The sequence below is a fragment of the Canis aureus genome, chromosome 1, assembly GCF_053574225.1.
Source record: "Canis aureus isolate CA01 chromosome 1, VMU_Caureus_v.1.0, whole genome shotgun sequence".
NCBI lineage: Eukaryota > Metazoa > Chordata > Mammalia > Carnivora > Canidae > Canis > Canis aureus.
In genome coordinates this window covers 37428611-37443403 of record NC_135611.1, presented here as the reverse complement: position 1 = coordinate 37443403, position 14793 = coordinate 37428611, and the positions used below count along the sequence as shown (strand labels likewise).

General features: G+C 36.2%; 1 protein-coding gene across 12 annotated transcripts in view; it reads left to right on the top strand.

Moving 5' to 3' along the window:
• EPM2A (EPM2A glucan phosphatase, laforin) overlaps positions 1 to 14793 on the top strand; it is a 291240-nt gene that overhangs the window by 40337 nt on the left and 236110 nt on the right. For all 12 annotated transcript variants that reach the window (XR_013378553.1, XR_013378552.1, XR_013378550.1 and 9 more), the window contains one exon: positions 5326 to 5500. Coding sequence is in view for 6 of the 12 variants with exons in the window: in XM_077896049.1 (XP_077752175.1) it covers positions 5326 to 5500 (175 nt within the window). In the remaining 6 variants the exon portion in view is untranslated. The remainder of the gene's footprint in view (positions 1 to 5325; positions 5501 to 14793) is intronic.

Below are 14793 nucleotides of genomic sequence, written 5' to 3'. Positions count from 1 at the left end.
TTATGGTCCAGGATATGATTTATCTTGGTATATGTTCTGTACACACTTGAAAACATGCATTCTACTATTATTGGGTGGTGTGTTTTATAAATGTCAATTAGATTCCATTGGCTGATGGTAATATTGAGTTATTTTATTCTTTGTTGATTTTTTGTCTAGTTGTCCCATCAATTGTTGTAAGGGAGGTGTTGAAGTTTCCAACTATAATTCAAGACTTGCCTATTTTCTATTCAGTTGTCTTAGTTTTTGTTTCACATATTTTGCAGCTCTGTTTTTTGGTATGTACACCTTTAGAATTCTTATAGCACCTTGACAGATCGATACTTTTAACATCATATATTTTCTCTATATATCTCTAGTAATTTTCTTTGCTATGAAGGTTCTACTTTATATAATATTAATGGAACCACTGTGCTTTTTAAAAAATTTTTTTCATGGTATATCTTTTTCTACACTTTTACTCCCCACCTGCCTATAATTTGAAGTGAGTTTCTTCTAGACATAATTTTTTAAAAAGCCTACTCTGGGGGATCCCTGGGTGGCGCAGCGGTTTAGCGCCTGCCTTTGGCCCAGGGCACGATCCTGGAGACCCGGGATCGAATCCCATATCGGGCTCCTGGTGCATGGAGCCTGCTTCTCCCTCTGCCTATGTCTCCACCTCTCTCTCTCTCTCTCTCTCTCTCTGTGACTATCATAAAAAAAAAAAAAAAAAAAAGCCTACTCTGCCACTCTCTGTTTTTTTTTTTTTTTTTGCACTCTATATTTTATTTGGTGTATTTAGACTATTTATGTTTAATGTATTTATTGATTATGTTAGGACAAGTTTGTCTTTTTTTTGTTTGTTTTAGTTTTCTGGGTTTTTTCCTACCTTTATATTGGCATGTATAGTTCATATTTGAACATTTATTTTAGAATTTCAATTTGATTTACCTACATTTATACATACCTAACTTAACAGAATTGACTGGTGTCATTATTTTGTTCATTTGAATAAAGTCAAGGAATCTTACCTTCCTTTTTATCCTTTTGCACTTCTCCATATAATTGTCTTAATATTTCCTCCCAATACACGTAGAACCACATCAGGTAGCATTATAATTTTTGTTAGAAACCCAAAAGGAGAAGGAAAGTCTGTTGTTTTTACTCATATATTTGCTTACCCTTTTTGTCCTTCCTGATGTTTAATGATTTTCTTTCTGCTTAGAGATCTCCTGCTACTCATTCATTTTAGAAACCTACTGATGTTAGCATTGTTGTTCTCCTCAATTGTTATTTTTCTCTGGCTACATTCACAATTTTTCCTTCATTTTTGGTTTTCATAAACTTAATTATGATATGTAGTTGCATGGATTTCTTTGTGTTTTTCCTGTGTGGAGTTTGCTCAGCTTCTTGAATCTGTAGGTTTATGTTTATTGGCAAGTTTGGAAAGTTCTTAGGCATTATCTTCTCAAATGTTTTTCACTTCACACTCTTCTCTCTTTTCAGAACTCCAATTACATGAATGTTAGATCTTTTGTTATAGTTCCACGGGTCTTTAAATTTCTATTCTTTTCTCAGCCTATTTTCTCTCCTTTGCTTAGTTCGAGTAATTTCTATTGTTCTACCTTGCAGCTTGCTGATTCTTTCTTCTGTCTCCTTCATTGTACTCTTGAGCCTATCCACTGAGGTTTTTATTTCAATTGTTGTCTTTTTTAGCTCTAAAATTTCCATTTGGCTCTTCTTTATGTTGTCTAGTTTTTGCCGAGACTTTCTATTTTTTCACTTGTTTCAAATGTGTTTTAATGGGTTGTTGAAGCTTAAAATCTTTTTCAGATAATTCTAACATCTCTGTTATCTTGATGTTGGCATCTTTCAAGCATTTAAAAATTTTCAGTTTGAGACGTTTGTGATTTTTGATATAATGAATGACTCTGTTGAAACCTGGACATTTTGAGTATTGTATAATGTGACCCTGAATCTTATTCAAATCTTCTGGTTTAACTGGATTCCTCTAGCACTGCTCCAGGAGGAGAGTGGGAGTGCTACCTCATTACCCAGGTTCCCCATCCATTGACAACTGAAGGGATTGAACTATTACTACTGAGTGGTGTGGGAGTTCCAGCTCTCCATTAGGCCTCCACTGATATCTCCTTGGATGAAAGAAATAGAAGTGTTTTGTTACTTCTCCTAAAACATATATGTGTAAAAATGAATAATTCAAAAACCTAATTCCAGGAGTGAAGACTTCTTAAGAAGTTGATGTTATGTAAATAATTTTTCTTGAACATCATAATTTATGTGTATTTGAGCTCCTCAAAAGTAGTATTTATTTAAGTTGTTACATTTAAATTGTAAGTCTAGTGGTGCCTAGGTGGCTCAGTTGGTTAGGCATCTGACTCTTGGCTTCAACTCAGGTCATGGTCTCAGGATTTTGAGATATCAGGCCTGCACCCTCCTCACAATTGGGCTCTGTGCTCAGCATGGAGTCTGCTTAGGATTCTCCTTCTCCCTCTCTCTCTGCTCCTCTCCTCACTTGGTCTTGCTATCTCTCAAATAGATAAATAAATAAATAAATAAATAAATAAATAAATAAATAAATAAGATTTTAAATTGTCATAAGTCTAGGGGCACCTGGCTGGCTCAGTTGGTAGAGCACCCAACTGTTGGTAGAGCACCCAACTGTTGATATCAGGGTCATGAGTTCAAGCTCCACACTGGGCATGGAGCCTACTTAAAATTAAAAGTAAACAAACAAATAAATTGCTGTAAGTCTATTTTACTGATATTATACTGAACAGTGGGAGCTGCAGATATTCTTTTATTAAACCAAAAAGTAATAAATACTTGTGCTTTGTGACAAATCCAACAAATTCAGAATAAATTGGTCCTCTTCATCCCAGTTCCATTCTCCAGATGTAACTATTAACAGTCAGACATGCATTCACCCAATTTTTAGTCTTTATTTACACTTAAAAAAAAAGATTTTATTTATCTATTCATGAAAGACAGAGAGAGAGAGAGAGACAGAGAGATAGGCAGAGGGAGAAGCAGTCTCCATGCAGGGAGCCCGATGTGGAACTTGATCCTGGGACTCCAGGATCAGGCCATGAGCTGAAGGCAGACACTTAACCACTGAGCCACCCATGCGTCCCTTATTTACACTTTCAATCATGTTTCCCCACTTCACTTACTCACTACCAGTCTTTCTCTCCATTTTCTCTTTCAATGTAATCTTTGTAAGCTCATTCTTCTTTATCCAGCTATTAAATGTTGGGATGCTTTCAAACTTGGGTCTAGAAACCTTTTCTTCTACATCACTATTGTTTTTCTTTGTGACTCATCTATATCCTTGCCTTAACTGCCATTTACACTTAGAGAACTCATACATTTATTTCATACAAATATTTCATATCTTAGTGAATGGTACCACTATATATTGAGTTCTCTTTGCCATAAGCCTAGAGTTATTTTTGGTTCTTTTTCTCCTTGACCTCTAATGTCCAGTTAATCACCATGCCCTGTGGTTTTTCCTTCTTAAATCTTTCCACTCCTTTCCATTACTACCTCTAGGCTTTCATCATCTGTCTAGGCTAGAGCACTAGTTTCCTAAATGGACTTTTTGCTTTAATCTCATTGCATTTGAATTAACATTTTTTTTAAAGATTTCATTTATTTATTCATGAGAGACACACACACACAGAGAGGCAGAGACACAGGCAGAGGGAGAAGCAGGCTCCATGCAGGGAGCCCAACGCAGGACTTGATCCCAGGTCTCCAGGATCACGCCCTGGGCTGAAGGCGGCGCTAAACTGCTGAGCCACCCGGGCTGCCCCTGAATTAAATTTTTACTCTGTAACCAGAGAGATAATTTCAAAACAAAAATTTAGTCATGTTACCTGCCTACTTAAAATATTTCATTTTTTTTGTTTTTCCTATGGTAAATACCGAAATCCTTAACATGACCTAGAACAAGGTAGATCATGTAGTTAACTTTTAATAAGTATTTGTGGGAAAATGAATAGATGAACTTTCATAGTTTAGAGTATGTGCTATTAAAATAGTATTGTTACACACATGTATCTCTATGTATCTTTTAAAATTCTTGTTATATTTCTATTTGATATGTTTCTAGAAGTGGGGTTGCTGGTATAGCTTTGTTTTCATCTATGAAATATAAAGGGTAAAGGACTAGTCGGTGTAGTGCCTTGTAGCCATCAAGAGAAAGAGTCTGATCAAGGAAGATCAGTGATGATTTATTAAGGGAGCTACCATCTTGTATCTCCCACCTGATGAAAGGGAGTTTTATCCTAAAGAATTGTCCAATGACTTAAGGATTTTTTGCCTTTGAGATTTTATGCCAAATAACTTTAGGTAAAATATTTTGTAAGACAGAGCAAGGAACAAATAAGTCAGATTTTCATATTTGTAACAAGTGTGACTTATTCCTATCTTTATTTTGCTTACATGTTTTTTGTATTAAAGACTATATTCAGAAATTAGGTAGTTTAAGGAAAGGAATGATTTGAAATGGTGTGGTCACATAAGAAGGGCAAATAGAAATAATTTATGAATTATAATTTCGTAGAAATAAAGGATCTGTTTACTAGTGTAGTAGATACTGGGCAGAATGTGATATAGGCAAATAGTGTTTTCAGAGGTGTGCTCTTCCTTCTCTGTCTCTTTTGGTTCATTCCGTGGAGGGAGGATGGTGTGTGGTGGTGCTTATAAAGTAGGCATAAAACAATATGAAGGCATCAAATGCCTGAAAGATGGGGAACTAAAGGTATCAGTTTGCTCCTAGCCCAGCACTTGCCAGTTTTGTGACCTTGAACAAGGTAGCTAATCTCTGTGATACTTAGTTTCCCAACTGAAAATAGTACTAACCACTAATTTTCATGCAGACTAGGTTGGATGTGATCATTTGTTTTATTATTTATTAATGTATTTATTTTAATAATTCATTTGTTTGAGCTGATACTGAAATAGTTTATTACTGATTCTTTTTATTACTGATTTTAGTTATGAATTTGCATACCAGAAAGATAAAAAGGCTGCAAATTGACTCACAATGGGTGGTTAGGGTACTGAGAGGTATCACTAAACTCTGAGAGTTAATGCTTTTAGAAATATGCATGTATTCAAAGGGAGCACAGAGCTCTATGAAATTTGTATGTAACTACAATTTTTTGTCTGTTTTTCTCCTCTAGTCCATTCTTTGTTCATACTGAAATGTGTAGATTAAGCAGCTTTATTTTCTTCTTCCTATTAATTTTGCATCAGTTACTTTGTGGCTATTTAAGCAAAACATTCACTTAATTGCTCTGTTTGTCTTTCTTCTTGTTCCAGGCAATGGACCTCACCACGACCGTTGCTGTACTTATAATGAAAACAACTTGGTAGATGGTGTTTACTGTCTCCCAATAGGACACTGGATTGAGGCCACTGGGCACACCAATGAGATGAAGCACACCACAGACTTCTATTTTAATATTGCAGGCCACCAAGCCATGCATTATTCAAGGTAAAAATAGTGCCATGTTTATAAGCATAGAAGTAGGACAAGAGGTAGTATTAGGACAATGGAAGTGTTGACTGTGTTCAAAACAGCAGTGTCTCCCTTTGGAGGGGTTATAGGCCTGCAGTATTTTAAGGAGATAAATTACAGTGAATCAGTATGTGAGCTTTTCTGGTTCTAGATGTGAAGGATCCTTTGTATAGAATTTTTTTTTATTAATTACATATTCTGGCATCAAGTTATTTTGACCAGATTGCAGTTAGTCAGTCTTTCTATTTACATAGTAATTCCTAGATCAGCATTGATTTTTTTATGCTACTAATGAACATGGAAACAAAAACTGGTGTCTCTTTTAAGCTTTTATTCAGATATATTTGTGAAAATGTAGGCATAAAACTAGGTTAGATATGACCATTTACTCTATTATTTAGTAGTATATATATTTTTTTATTTTATTTGTTATGCCAGCAACATGTGCCGTAATAAAAATTCAAACAAAAAGGATGCTAACTGCAAAGTAAGGTTCAATACACTCTTCTTCATTACTGCTCATCAGAAGTAATTATTTCCAATGATTTTATGGTTAGTTTTTCTGGAGTTTAATTCCAAGTCTTAAATAATATTCATATACTTTATTTGTTAATGTATCAATTTTAAAAATAGCTATTGTTTCCCATCTATGGCATGAAAGATATTAAGCTCACTTATACTTATTTTCTTTCCCCAGTCCCAATTCCTACCAACTTATTAAAAACATTCTTTGTTATTTAACTTCATAGAAATTCTATGTTTTGACCCATAAATTTTTGACAGTGCCTCTTGATTTCCTACTAGGTAAGTTCCTGTATTACCCAGGAAAATACCTGTGTATTTTCTTCCACATCTACTTCTACCTATTAACTCCTGTTTTGCATTATTTTCACATTTTCATGGTTTATGGTTAAATCATCAAACTATAAAAGACATAGGCAGAGGGAGAAGCAGGCTCTCTGCGCGGAGTCCAATGTAGGACTTGATCCCAGGACCTGAGATCACGACCTGGGCCAAAGACAGACACTCAGCCACTGAGCCATCCAGGTGCTTGACCTTTCCATTTTTGTTGTTAGTTTTAAATATAAGTTGAAATTCTTAGTTGTTCGTATTTATTATTGGAAAGGATACACTTTCATGTGTATAACATGATTTAATATTGGTATACACTGTGAAATGATCACCATAGTAAGTCTAGTTTCCTTTGTCACTGGAGAAGTTACATAATAAACATATGATATTATTTTTTTAAAGACTTTATTTATTTATTTGTGAGAGACAGAGAGAGAGAGAGAGGCAGAGACATAGGCAGAGGGAGAAGCAGGCTCCATGCAGGGAGCCTGACGTGGGACTCGATCTCAGGACTCCAGGATCACACCCTGAGTCAAAGGCAGATGCTCAACTGCTGAGCCACCCAGGCATCCCTACATATGATAATATTGACTATAGTCACCATGCTGTACGTTACATCCCTATGACTTATTTATTTTATGACTATAAGTTTGCACCTTTTAACTCTTTTCTCCCATATCACTCTACCTCCTAACCCTTCCCCATCAATATGTTCTCTTCATCTATGAGTTATGTTTTGTTTTGTTTGTTTTGTTTTTTAGATTCCACATGTAAGTGAAATCATACTGTGTCTTTTTCTGTCTTATTTCAGTCAGCATACTCTCAAGTTATAGCCATGTTGTCGCAAATGAAGATTTGATTCTCTTTTTATAGTTGAGTAGTATTCCATTGTGTGTTATCTGTGTGTATGTATGTATGTGTATGTGAGATAATCATGTCTTTTTCCATTCATCCATCAGTAGACATTGGTTCTTTCCACATCTTGGCTATTGTGGATAATACTGCAATGAACATAGGGATGCATATATGTTTTTGAATTAATGTTTTCATATTTTTAGATAAATAACCAGAAGTGGAATTGCTGGATCATATGGTACTTCTATTTTAGTTATTTCCATACTTTCTTCCACAGTGGCTACACAAATTTGCATTCCCACCAACAGTGAATGAGGGTTCCCTTTTTTCCTTTTTTTAAAAAAGATTTTATTTATTTATTCACAAGAGACACGAGAGAGAGAAAGAGAGAGAGAGGCAGAGTGAGGAGAAGCAGGCTCCTCGCAAGGAGCCCAATGTGAGACTCTGTCTCGGATCCCAGAATTATGCCCTTTGGCATGAGCCCAAGGCAGATGCTCAACCATTGAGCCACCCAGGCGTCCCAAGGTTCCCTTTTTCTTTTCTTTTCTTTTCTTTTCTTTTCTTTTCTTTTCTTTTCTTTTCTTTTCTTTTCTTTTCTTTTCTTTTCTTTCTTTTCTTTTTCTTTTTCTTTCTTTTCTTTTCTTCCTTTCCTTTCCTTTCCTTTCCTTTCCTTTCCTTTCCTTTCCTTTCCTTTCCTTTCCTTTCCTTTTTTTCTTTTCTTTTCTTTTCTCTTTTTCTTCTTCTTTCTTTCTTTCCTTTCTTTCTTCTTTCTTTCTTTCTTTCTTTCTTTCTTTCTTTCTTTCTTCTTTCTTTCTTTCTTTCTTTTTCTTTCCTTCTTTTCTTTTTTTAAAGATTTTATTTATTTATTCATGAGAGACAGAGACACAGGCAGAGGGAAAAGCAGGTTCCATGCAGGGAGCCCGAAGTGAGACTCGATTCCGGGTCTCCAGGATCACACTCCGGGCTGCAGGCGGCGGTAAACCGCTGCGCCATCGGCGCTGTCCCCTTTTTTTCTATGTCCTCACTACGCTTGTTATTTCTTGTCTTTTTTATAGCAACCATTCTAACCTGTTAGCATATCTCATTGTGATTTTTTAAAAATTATTTATTTATTCATGAGAGACACAGAGAGAAAGAGGCAGAGGGAGAAGCAAGCTCCATGCAGGGAGCCTGACACGGCATTTGATCCTGGGTCTCCAGGATCACACCCTGGGCTGAAGGCCCTGCTAAACCAGTAAGCCACCCAGGCTGCCCATCTCATTGTGATTTCGATTGCATCTGTGTTCATCACATTCTAGCAGATGTTAGCAGGATATCTCATTGTGATTTTGATTTGCATCTGTGTTCATCAGAGAGATTGGCCTGTAATTCTCTTTTTTTGTGGTGTTCTTGTCTGATTTTGGTACTAGGATAATCCTGGCCTTGGAAAATGCTCTTGGAAGAAATCTTCATATTCAATTTTTTAGAAGAATTTGAGAAGGATAGATATGAAAATTTCTTTGAATGTTTGGTAGAATTCACTGGTGAGGCCTCTGGTCTTGGACTTTGTTTAATTGGGGGGTTTTTGATTACTGATTCAATCTCCTTGCTAGTAATTAGTGTATTCAGATTTTCTATTTCTTCATGATTCAGTCTTAAAAGATTCTGTTTCAAGGAATTTACCCACTTTGTCTCAGTTGTCAATTCGTTGTCATATAATTTTTCATAATAGTCCTTTATGATTTTTTATATTTCTTTGGTATCATTTATAACTTTCCCTCTTTCATTTCGGAAGTTATTTATTTAAGACTTCTCCCTCTTTTTTAAAGTGAGTCTAGCTAAGGGTTTATCAAATTAAATTTTTTTTTCAAAGAACCAACTCTTAGTTTATTTTTTTCTATTGTCTTTTTAGTTTTTGTTTCATTGATCTCTTTTCTGAGCTTTAGTTCCTTCCTTTTACTAATTCAGGGTTTCAATTTTTCCTTTTTTTTTTTTTTTCTAATTACTTAGGTGTAATGTTTGCTTATTTGGATTTTTCTTATGTCTTGAGGTTAGCCTATATCACTATGAATTTTCCTCTTAGAACTACTTTTGCTATAGATCATAGATATTGGTATATTGTATTGTAATTCTCGTTTGCCTCGAGGTATTTTTTTATTTCTCCTTTTCTTTCTTTGTTGACTCATTTGTTCAGTTTTCTTTTTGTGATTAATTTCTAGTTTCATATCATTGTGGTCTGAAAAAATGTTTTGTATGATTTCAATCTTTTTAAATTTGTTGAGACTTGTTTTGTGGCTGGATTATGATCTACCCCAGAGAATGTTCCATGTGCACTTGAGAAGAATGTGTATTTTGCTACTTTTGCATGGAATATTCTGTATATAGTGGAGTATTAAATTCTATTATTATTGTATTATCTTGCCAGATTTTTCCCTTTATCATTATGTAATACCCATCTTTGTCTTTTATTTCATTCTTTGTTTTAAAGTTTATTTTATCTGCTGTAAATAGAGCTACCTCAGGTTTCTTTTGGTATCCACTTGCATGAAATATCTTTATCCTTTCAGTTTCAGTTTGTGTATGTCTGTATATCTGAGGTGAGTCACTTGTAGGCAGCAAATAGATGGGTCTTGATTTTTAATCTATGTATTTTGGTTAGAGAATTTATGTGAAAGTAATTATAGATAGATATTCTTTTGTCAGTTGTTTTCTGTTTTATAGTTTCTTTCTATTCCTTTCTTTTCTTACTCTCTTCTCTTGTGATGTGATGACTTTCTGTAGTGTTATGTTTAGGTTCCCTTCTTATTTTTTGTGTATTTGCTATTGGTTGTTGCTTTGTGATAACCATGAGGCTTACATCTATCAATCTATCTATATTTGTGCCAGTCTATTTTGAGTTGATAGTGAGTTAAGTTTGAATGCAGTCTAAAACTCTACATAATTTATTGCCCCCCATGTTTTATGTTTTTTTTTTTTTAAGATTTTATTTATTTATTCATGAGAAACACAGAGAAGAGGCAGAGACACAGGCAGAGGGAGAAGGAAAAGCAGGCTCCATGCAGGGAACCTGATGCAGGACTTGATCCCGGGTCTCCAGGATCACGCCCTGGGCTGAAAGCAGTGCTAAACTTCTGGGCCACCGGACTGCACATGGTTTATGTTTTTGATGTCACATTTGACACCTTTTTATTTTGTGTATACCTTAACTAATTTTTCATTACTTTTACTACCTTTGTCTTTTTAACTTCATGCTAGCTTTTTAAGTGATTAGTACACTTCTTTTACTCTATATTTATTTTTAACAGATTTTTACTTTCATATGTTTTCTTATAACTAATTAATGTCCTTTATTTTTAGCTTAAAGAAGTCCATTTAACATTTCTTATAAGGCTGGTTTAGTTTTTGCTTGTCTGTAAAACTTTTAATCTTTTTTTTAATTCTGAGTGAATAATCTTGCCAGGTAGAGAGCATTTTTGGTTAGAAGTTTTTTGCTTTTAGGACTTTAAATATATCATGCCACTTTTCTCTGGCCTGCAAAGTTTTTGCTGAAAAATCTGCTGATAGTCGTGTGTGTGTGTTTGTGTGTGTGTGTGTGTGAGTGTGTGTAGTTTCCCTTGTATGTAATAATACAAGTTTCCCTTGTATTATTTTTCTCTTGTTACTTTTACAATTCTCTTTTTGTCTTTAACTTTTGATTATAAGTTATTTGATTAAAATTAATTAACATTTTAATTATAACATGTCTTGCTATGCATCTCTTTGAGTTCTTCTTGGAAATTTCTTGACTTCCTAGATATGGATGTTTGTTTCCTTCCCCAGGTTAAGGAAGTTTACAGCCATTATTTCTTTAAATAGGTTCTGTCCCTTTACCTCCCTTCCTTCTGGGACCACTGTATGAAGAATGTTGTTCCTCTTGATGTTGTCCTATAGATACCTTAAGCTGTTTAAACTTAAAAAAATTTTTTTTTCTGCTCTGTTTAGGAGCATTCCACTATTCTGTTTTCTATGTCAATGATCCTTTCTTCTGCTTCATCTAGTTTGCTATTGAGCCACTCAATAGTGTATTTTTCACTTCATTTATTGTATTCTGTAGCTCTGTGGCTTCTGTTTGGTACTTTCTTCTATTTTCCATCACTTACTTGAAGTTTTCTATGTTCATTCATTCTTCCAAGATTGGTGAGGATCTTTATGACCTCTTTATCAGGTGATTTACTTGTCTTTATTTCAGTAAGGTTTTTTTTTCCCTGGGATTTTATCTTGTTCTTTTGTTTGGAACATGCTCCTTTGTTTCTTCATTTTGCTTGACTCAATTTCATTTTTTAAAAGATATTATTATTTTTTTTTATTTTGGAGAAAGAGAGAAAAAGAGAGAGAGAGAGAGAGCACACATGAGTGGTAGGAGGGAGAGAGGAAGAGAGAGAGAGAGAGAAAGTGATGGGGGGAAAAGAGAGAATGAATGAATCTCAAGCAAACTCCACTCTAAGCATGGAGCCCAATGCAGGGCTTGATTCCAGACCCTGAGATCATGACCTGAGCTGAAATCAAGAGTTGGCCACTTAAACTAAGCCACTCAGGTGCCCTGACTCTCTTTTGTTTTTATGTATTAGGTGAAACAGATATCTTTTTTAGTCTTGAAGGCATGGTCACAGAAAGATCGGTCGTGTGTTTAAATCTGCTCTCCGTGCAGTTATCTGTAGGTAGTAACCTGCCAAGAACTATCTCTCTGATGTTTCATCTCTGTGGGGCTCACAAATATAAGCTTCCCTAGCCATCAGTGCCAGAATTCAGGAGAAAGTCCTCTGTGTGGTCTGCATGCATGGCTGGCTTTGGCAGGGCTCTGGGGGAGCACTGGTTTGGGGTTACTCATCTGCCAGACCTAACGGGACAGAATTGTAGGGGACCATTGAGCTGGGGCATGCCTACCAACTGGATTTAGTGGAGCAGGGTCACAGGACAGTGTGCAGGCCCAGTGAGTGGTGCTAGTGAGTTAGAGAGAGAGAGTGCAAAAATGGTGATTGCCAGTGCCAGCATTGTCAAGTTCAAAGGAGAATGCACAAATGATGCCTGCTAGCACCTCTGTCCCTAGAGAGAGCTCCAATAGCCAACTGCCCCTTTGGCAGGTGCTTTAAGATTAGCCAATGAAACTCCTTCACATATAGTCTAGATGTGTTTCACCCTGATACTTTTTCACTAGGGGCTCCAGGTTAGTGAGTCTGTGCACGACCCCTTTAAGAATCTCATTTTCCAGCAGCCCTTTGAGTCTCCTGGATGTAACTGTTGGTTTCCAAGCTGGATGTTTGGAAGGCTCCTCTCTCTAGTGTAGATCCCAAGGGTTGGTGTAAACTGAAGTAGGGCTTGAACAGTGTGCTTGGTATTTGTGAAATCCCATATGTTTGTGCTCGTGCAGAGGTGTAGCTCCTATAGGACTAGGTCTTTGCCTCTCTTACCCATTTCAATTTGGCTTTTTAATCCTTTGTTGTAGAGGAGCTGATCATCCAGTTTTCAGGGCTTTTTCAAAGAAAGTTGTGTATATAGCTGTAGATTTGATGTGTCTGTAGGAGGAGGTGAGCTCAGGGTCTTCCTACACTGCCATCCTGAACTTGCCTCATTATTTTTTTAAAAGACTATTCGTGAGAGACACAGAGAGAGAGAGACAGAGACACAGGCAGAGAGAGAAGCAGGCACCATGCAGGAGCCTGATGTGGGACTCGATCCCAGGACTCCAGGATCACGCCCTGAGCTGCAGGCAGATGCTCAACTGCTGAGCCACCCAGGTGTCCCTATTTTTTTATTTTTTATTTTGTATATTATATTTTATTTTTTAAAGATTTTATTTATTTATTCATGAGTGACAGAGAGAGAGAGAGAGAGGCAGAGACACACAGGCAGAGGGAGAAGCAGGCTCCATGCAGGGAGCCCGATGACTCAGTCCTGGGTCTCCAGGACAATGCCCCAGGCCAAAGGCAGGCACTAAACCACTGAGCCACCCAGGGATCCCCTGTCCCTATTTTTTTTAAATATAGATTTGTGGGTCCCCTGAGTCCTGGGAATCTTTCTTTCTAAATTCTCCATATGATTCTCTTAGACATAAAAGTTTGAGAATATGTGTTATTAGTTCAATAATGACAGTAGCTTAGAATTTATTTATTTTTATTTTTTAAAGATTTCGTTTATTTATTCATGAGAGACACAGAGAGAGGCAGAAATGTAGGCAGAGGGTGAAGCAGGCTCCCCACAAGGAGGCTGTTGCAGGACTGGATCCCAGGACTCACTCTGGGATCAGGACCTGAGCCAAAGGCCAGTGCTCAACCACTGAGCCACCCAGGTGTCCCAGTAACTTAGAATTTAAAAAAGGATGGTTTTATGTATCTTCAGTCATTTTAGTTCAACTGCCCTTATGAATTAATTCCAGCCACCATTTATCTTCATGTGAAACTGGACAAGATAAAGATGTGAGTTCAGTTTATAAGAGTTGTAAAGACATTCATATATTTCATTATTAAGTTCAAAACATCTAATTATTTGCTTACTATATTCATCTATGTATAATGCTAAGGTAATTTGTGAATTTATTATAGCTGTTGAGATAGATACAATATATGTCTGAACATATGTAATAGAGATCCTCAAACTTACCTAGTAATTTTGTAATCTCAAATGATCATCCATTAGTTTGAATATGGGAGTGGAATTATGCCTGTACTTTTTTTTTATGGTTGGGATAAATCTTATTAGACTGTTGAGTTGTCACTATTCTTCATAATGACAAGATTTTCAAGAATACAAATATCTAACAGTTAAATTTTACATAATGTGGCAAATTCATTCACCCAGTGAAAATTGTGTGGGTTATTCTGTGTAGTCCCTATGTTCAGTGCTAGATAATCAAAGATGGAGAGCCTATGGTCCCGGCTTTTAGAAACTCATGTTCTTATGAAAATGTAAGCAGGTGCAATACAATGAGAAACTTGTTTTGCTGAAGTTGTATATGTGGTGTAATGAAGGATGGGAGGAGAAGTCTTTAGTTCAAGGAAATCTTTATGAATAAAACTTGAATGAAAGGGTGCTTGGTTGGCTCAGTGGTTGAGCATCTGGTTTGGCTCAGGTCGTGACCCCAGGGTCCTGGGATTGAGTCCTGAGTTCGGATCCCTTCAGGGAGCCTGCTTCTCCCTCTGACTGTGTCTCTGCCTCTTTCTCTCCATGTCTTTCATGAATAAATAAATAAAATCTTTAAAAAAAATGGAAACGTGAAGGAGAACATTTAGGGGAGGGAAGTCAAGTAAGAATAGCATGTGCAAATATATGCAGGTATGAGAATAATGTTCAGCTGACCAAATAATTTTATCCAGTTGGGATAATTTTGAGAGTAAAAAGAGGTACTTTTAATACTTAGCCTGCACAACATGTTAAAATAGGACTCTTCTGGGCACACCAGAATATAGGGCAACCTGAAGAACATGTCATCCAGAAGAGAACCTTCTGGTACCTCTTAATATTCAGATCCAGAGAGATACACTGATAAAAACTCTGGGACTATGGATATTCTTTTATAGAAATCCACATGCATTATGTAATATATCTGT